General features: G+C 38.2%; 1 protein-coding gene across 1 annotated transcript; it reads right to left on the reverse strand.

The window, feature by feature from the left end:
- Positions 1–3,178: 3,178 nt before the first annotated feature.
- hesx1 (HESX homeobox 1) lies at positions 3,179–6,657 on the reverse strand. The gene is made up of 4 exons (XM_043708115.2): positions 6,471–6,657; positions 6,026–6,207; positions 5,147–5,248; positions 3,179–5,030 (listed from the first exon to the last, which is right to left on the reverse strand). The coding sequence occupies exons 1-4, from the start codon at positions 6,655–6,657 to the stop codon at positions 4,914–4,916; spliced, it is 588 nt and encodes a 195-aa protein (XP_043564050.2). The 3' UTR covers positions 3,179–4,913.
- Positions 6,658–6,965: the final 308 nt, after the last annotated feature.

Here is a 6,965-nt window from a genome sequence, read left to right on the forward strand (position 1 = left end):
AGTAAACCCTTGACTGGATTAGGCTGAACTCCTACTATGAACTATACAGTCAGTACTTAGATGAACAATACACAGGATTTACCTGCAATTGGTTTCAGTTTGTAGAGGTAATGATGTATGGCTTCAGGTCAAATGTTAAGTGGGTTAAGTCACCATTACCACCTCCTGAGCTTGGGCAAGTACAACAGCTAGCTGCAATCAGGAAATGGAATTTATCCTATACAAGTTAAAATGTGTACTGTAATAAATTACAGATAGTCAGGATACTACATTGATAGTGAATTAGCATGTGTTGAAATGATGTACATTTCTACATAGATTTGCAGTGAGCAAGCAGCTTTGATATAACAGGGCACTTTATCCAGCTTTACTTCTCCACTAAGATCTTTCATTCCACAACTATTCCAGTCATTAGGATATAGAAAATGTAGATATAGGTGACAGGTATTCTGCAGCAAGTAACTCATCACAATTTTCCAAACGGTTTTCACTATCTACAACACAAATGATAACCAGGATGAAATTATCTCTACTTGACTAAATTAATGCAGCTTGAACATTTAATGAGTTCAGCAGCATCAAGGACAAAATAGCATCCCACCCACCAACAGTTGACTGTATCAGCATTGTGTACACTCTGCAAGATGCACTATAACTCAGTTCACACCTCCTCCTAAACAGGTGATCTCAAGTAAGAGGAAGATCAAGGTCAGAAAATATATGGAAAACAACCATCTCAAGCAGCTCTCCAATTCACACATTATCCTGTCTTGGCAAAACATTGTCTGGAACTTCTTAGCCAACACCACTCTGGATTACCCTCACGACAGTCTACAATTATTTAAGATGACATCTAATCACCACATTTTCAAAGGTTTAGCCAATGAACACTGGTCTTGCCAGCGACACCCACACTCCTTGAACAAATAAAAAGGCCCTTACCGCTTAATATTTGAATAATGGCACCCTAAGACCCCACAGATTGTCAAAATTCGAATGCTATTTCCACTAGCTTTCTAATCACAAAATTTCAGGATTATTCAGCACAGGAAACAGCTATAAAAGCAAAATACTGCAGATGCTGGCAATCTGAAAAACAGTGCGGGAACAACTTCTGTCTGGCAAGTGTGGAGAGACAAAAAGTTAATGAGTTCATTATGACTCTTCTTCATACATATCATACTGGACTCAAAATGTTAACTGCTTCTCCCTCCGCTGATTAGCCAGACCTAATGAGTTTCTTCAGTATGGTTTGTCACATCAAGCCACAATTTAGCCAATCATACCTCTGCTGGACTCTTTAGAAGTGATCCCAATTCATCCACTTCCATTTTTCTTCCTCCACACCCCCCACCCATCTCCATTTGTTTTGCCCTTCAACTACTTATCAAATTCTCTTTTAAATGTTCTCAAAACTGAAACCACATTCATTTGGCAGATAAGTGACATGCAGTGGCAACATGAGCTCTCATGCAATGCAACATGATCAAGGATAGGACAGAGCAGCAGCCTGTGTCCTTCATGCTCCTTGTCAATCTCTTAAGCAAAAAGCAGACTCACTCAGTACACTGACCCAAAGTAAATAGCTGTTTTCTTACAAAGCATTAATAATATGAAAATATTGTTGTAATGTTCCCTTAAAGTTGTATAGACATTAAAAAAATTGAAAAGTTATCTTGTAGACTGCAGACAAGTCAGTTCAAGTTCCCATACGTGCAAAGTTGGGCAGAAAGGGTCACATAAATAAATCACCCAGCATTCCAAAAACATTAAAGCATATATTGATTAGAAATATTATAATTTACATATGAGGGAAACTGATTAATAATGCATTTGAAAACTATGCCTCAACTATTGCCCTTGGGAATTGGGATATTAACTGTTGTCCCAGCTGATATCAATTAAGATGTAGAATCACTCTGTTGCCCCTGACTACTCAAATGGCTCAAGTCCAGCTAAAAGTGGCAGAAGATATTTCAGAAGGAGAAGAACAAATAAGTAGAACTGGAGTCAGTAGAAACAGTGTTCTTTCTCTCCATTTGTGGCAAGAAGAATTTTCAGGGAAGTAAAACTGATATACATTTAACTGGTCTTCTATATATCACTACATACAATTTAGGAATATGTGCTAAAAGTAGTGGACAGCACTAAATGAAACAATAGCTAGCATTTTAGTAGGGGTTAGTTTGCAATCAAAAGCTTACCAGTAATTGAAAAGGAGTTCCAGCAGCACCTTAAAAATCCTTTCCAAAAATATAAACAAGGGTTTCAGTGACAGTGGTAGACAAGAATGGACAGGATATACATGTTTATAAAAAAAACACTTTAAAATAGTTATCAGGATGCCAATGTGAATAAGACTGTGTGGAACAAAATCTGAAAAAGGATGAAATTATATAGAAGAGGCAAAAACAGATAGCTTCTATCTTTCTGATATTTGATTGATAGAGAATGTCAAAATATCTCCCAGTTAGTCTGGCAGCTTGATAGCCACAGGACTATTCCCAGAGCATGCCAAGATACAAGAGTGCCACCAGGCCACCATTTTTGAGCAAGTAGCTAATTAATGTGATGAATATCCAGTATTCATTACAGATATCTTCATGGAGGGCATCACAGCAGAGCTGAATGCTGTATTTGCTAATCAGCAATTGTTAGAATCTGTAGCTGGAGTATTGAAAAGCTAATAGATATGGGAACCCCAAGTGAATTCTTCCCCTTGCCCCTCAATCCCAAAGATGCCAGAACATGAACAGCTGTAGTAGCCATGAGTTTAATAGCTAAATCAGCATACCTTGGGTCCTTCTAGTGTGTATGCCTTAGAAAGGCACTGCCTAATCATTTAATTCATTACATCAATGAGGAACAGTAGACTACTTGTAACAACATACATTTCCCTTTTAAAAAGGAACAGTACTCATGGAATATATGATTTACATTTATGAAAATTGAGGCCATTGACTTTACAAAATGAATTGTTTAGCAGATATTCTCTGGAGAGTCACAGTGCTCATGCAAATTGGTTAGGTAATATTGTTAAAGTGGACTTCATTAAAAAAAAACCCTGCGACAGTACAAGATTCTCCTAACACAGTAGAATCGGGTAATTAGTCTTATTTGCTTGCACTTCCACAAAATCTTAAATAGAAACCAACTGCTTTATGGAAATTAATCTTACTGCTACTAATAGTGATTTACCATCATTGTTAGTGACCTTTATTTTAAATATCTTCAAAAGACAAAGTATTACTTCAGAATGTTTGACAGGATTTTATTCAGTTACAGAGGCCAAAAAACCTTCATAACTTACTTTAAACTATTCACACCATCCAAGATGTATACAAATGGAACAAGGTAGTACATTACTTTCCAATCTTTGACCACATAAATGGAACAACATCACATTCAATAGTTAGTGTTATTCAAAATCTTAAATTCCTATGCTTAACAATCCTGGAAATACAATAAAATTACAAGATCCAAAATGTAACCCAAATTCTCCCTACAGAAATAAACAGATATCACTCTTCAACGCCTGGTTTTTAAAGTACTTTAACATGTAAATTATCAATCAAGACTAAAGACAGTAGATTTTACAACTTACCAGGCCCAACTTTCCAGTGAACAGAATTAAAAGGATTAGATTAAACTTTTTATGAGAGTTATGTTAAAGGACCCACAGTAGGTTTATTTCTACAGCACCTTTCACAACCTCAGGATACCACACAGCTGCCATCACTGGTGTAATGTAAGGAAATGTGACAGCCCATGTACATACAGCAATGCCCTATAGTAATAACCAGCTCGTCTGTTTCCAATACCATCCGTAAAATTACAAAATTAATCTTGCTTCCTTCAAAAGTAATCAACTCTTTAGCCTCAACTAGAGATCCTTTCCATATACTGGCAGCCTTCTAGCAAACTGCTTCTGGGGTGAACAAAGTTAAAAATCACACAACACCAGGTGATAGTCTAACACGTTTTTTTGGAAGCACTAGCTTTTGGAGCACTGGTCCTTCGTCAGGTGGTTGTGGAGAATAAGATTGTAAGACAGAATTTATAGCAAAAGTTTACAGTGTGATGTGACTGAAATTATATATTGAAAAAGACCTGGATTATTTGTTAAGTCTCTCATCTTTTAGAATGACCATGTTGGTTTCACTTCTTTCATATGTAAATCGCAATTTTTAAAAAAAAAGTTACATTCTCAAGTGAACTTTAACAATTGGTGTCATGTCGGTCCAGTTAATGTATTGAAGGAGTGAAGGAAGCAAGATTAATTTTATAATTGTGTGTGTTGTGTGATTTTTAACTTTGTACACCCCAGTCCAACACCTGCATCTCCAAATCATGACTACCCTCTGTGGTATTATCCATACAAAGCATCAAAACAGCTTTATTTTGCACCCAGGCACCATCATGAGAATTTCCAGCAGGAATCAATGAACTCTGATCAGACAACATTCAGTCAACTTTGCTCTCCCTAATCCAAAATGCTGAATTGTTTTACCCTTACTAATTCGGTAGTTGTATACAGCTACTCAGCCCATATAATGGGTGGCACGGTGGCACAGTTAGCACTGCTGCCTCACAGTGCCAGAGACCCAGGTTCAATTCCCACCTCAGGCGTGGAATTTGCACATTCTCCCTGTGTCTGCATGGGTCTCCTCCCACAGTCCTAAAAATGTGTAAATTAGGTGAATTGGCCATGCTAAATTGCCCATAGTATTAGGTGAAGGGGTAAGTGTAGGGGAATGGGTCTGGGTGGGTTGCTCTTCGGAGGGTTGGTGTGGACTTGTTGGGCTGAAGGGCCTGTTTCCACACTGTAAGTAATCTAATCTAATCTAATAGACTTCTGCCCTTCCTGGTCCCTCAGTTTCAAACTATAAAATGGAGCATCAATGATTGAGTTCCTATAGCTGGGTGCCAGCTTTCTGTACAGGTGAATTTATCAGTGCATTTTTCACCATCAGAAACTGAGATTCTCGATGAGATCTTTTCAGCTTTGCACGGCGATTCTGGAACCAGATCTGAAATATTGAAGATATCAAAATAAGAGTTTTAAAATTTTAGCAACAGGTTATAAATACAACAGGCAAATTAATTGGCATGAAGTCTATTAACATTGGAGTTCTCAGGTCATTACCTGAATTCGGTCTTCATCTAAAGCCAGTTTCTGAGCAAGTTCTTCACGAACATCAATCCCTGGATAACAATTTAGCTGAAATTCTTCTTCTAATATTTCAATCTGAGAAAATAATTAAACCCATCAATTCAGACCACGGCCAATGGAGTCACTTGCTGAAACAGAGTCTGCATTTTAAAATTAGATAGTTGAAGGGTACCATTAAACTACATGCAGAACACATCGCAGAGAACGATTAAACTCAATGATACTGATTCGATAACACCAGTTTCTGTACTGCTATATCCTGTAAAGTTCCGTTCCCTGCTTTCCCCTCTTATCCCATTCCACCCCGCTGTATATCTTACCACTCGTTACTTTCGAGCAAGGATATCATTCTTTCAATTGAGAGGATGCTGTAGCATGTTAGGTGAGAAACTTTTAGATTCAAACTCCATCTCATACTTGCACAAAACGTTTTAGTCTGTTCTGATCTATTGAATACAAAATGTACAGCAAGCCTTATATTGGTTTCTGCATAACACGGATCAGTTCTTTAGAGACATAACCAGCTAGTTACATTAATTAGAATAACGCTTCATTAACTTAATCTTATCTAAAACAACTTGTTCAAAATTAGACATTTTCCAATTCATGGGAATTAAAGACTGTAATTGGAGATGCAACAATTCCAGAGATGACTGGTTAAAATATTGGGATTTTAATTATGTAGATTGAAGTCAAATTTCTAAAAGTAATAATGTTGAATCCTTATGTACAAAGGTATTAGGTGGGATTCAAGCACGCTCGAAATTACTTTTGTACAAATGTAAATTGCGTTTTTTTTAAAACAAAGCAACACTTTCGTGACGCGCATGTTAAAAAATAGCCACAAATGACCTGGTCCCTGCTAAATGCAGTCCTGGCTCTTCTCCCTCGAAACCAGTAACAGTTTGGCCGACCAGAGAAGCGATCCTCGCTCTGCCTTTCTGACTCAGGGCAGCTCCTGTTTCCAACCTTCACTGGGTTTGCCGACTCACAGAATCTCTCAGAGGCATCGGGACACGAGCTCCCTGGAAAAGCTAAGGGCAGAAAATCCGTTCAGCATTTTTAACAGTTACATGGCAATACTTTTTAAAAGAGTACTTGGTCTCGGGCCAGACAAAATGGGCTGAATGGCCGCCTCCCGCAGCGTATCATCTGTGATTTCCGTATTTTATGCTTGTCTATTCACTCAATAATAAGCGCTAAGTACTAATGTACAGTACAGGCACAAAAAAAAATTCCGAACAAATTGTGCAAAGATTTGAAATAATTCGTTGTCGCTGATCTACACAAACTTTACCTGTAACGTTAAGCCACGATCGATGGGGAGTTAGAAGAGGCGCCGTCTCCTCACTCCTATCCAACCCCAGAATACTCTCAATGGTGAATGGGCATTTTGAAGTTTTTCTCTCTGACGCCTTCGAAGTTTCTGAGAGTTGAGAGTGCGTTTTCACACCACCGCCAGCACAGGAACCAAGCCGAGCCATTACCCTCCCTCTATGTTCAGGCTTAGCCCAATTCCTTCCATATACTGTATTAGTACAGACTTTCGACTTCATTAATTAAAACTGTGCAATTAGAAAGTTTTAGCATTTGAATGAAGATCTCTTCCCCCATTATCCCCTCAGCCCCCAATCGAGGCGATAATTGTTTATTTTGTTGTCGAGTAATTAGCACCTAATAGGAGCAATGGGGGGGGGGGGGGGGGTCGGCAGAAGTCTTATCTCCCTACCCCAGCGAACATCACTTTCTTCCAAATCCTTTAAAATCTCATCGTGGCAATTTACTTTGTTTA

The sequence above is a fragment of the Chiloscyllium plagiosum genome, unplaced genomic scaffold (assembly GCF_037043375.1).
Source record: "Chiloscyllium plagiosum isolate Xiang-an unplaced genomic scaffold, Cpla_swu_hap1 HiC_scaffold_14, whole genome shotgun sequence".
In the NCBI taxonomy this organism is placed as follows: Eukaryota; Metazoa; Chordata; class Chondrichthyes; order Orectolobiformes; family Hemiscylliidae; genus Chiloscyllium; species Chiloscyllium plagiosum.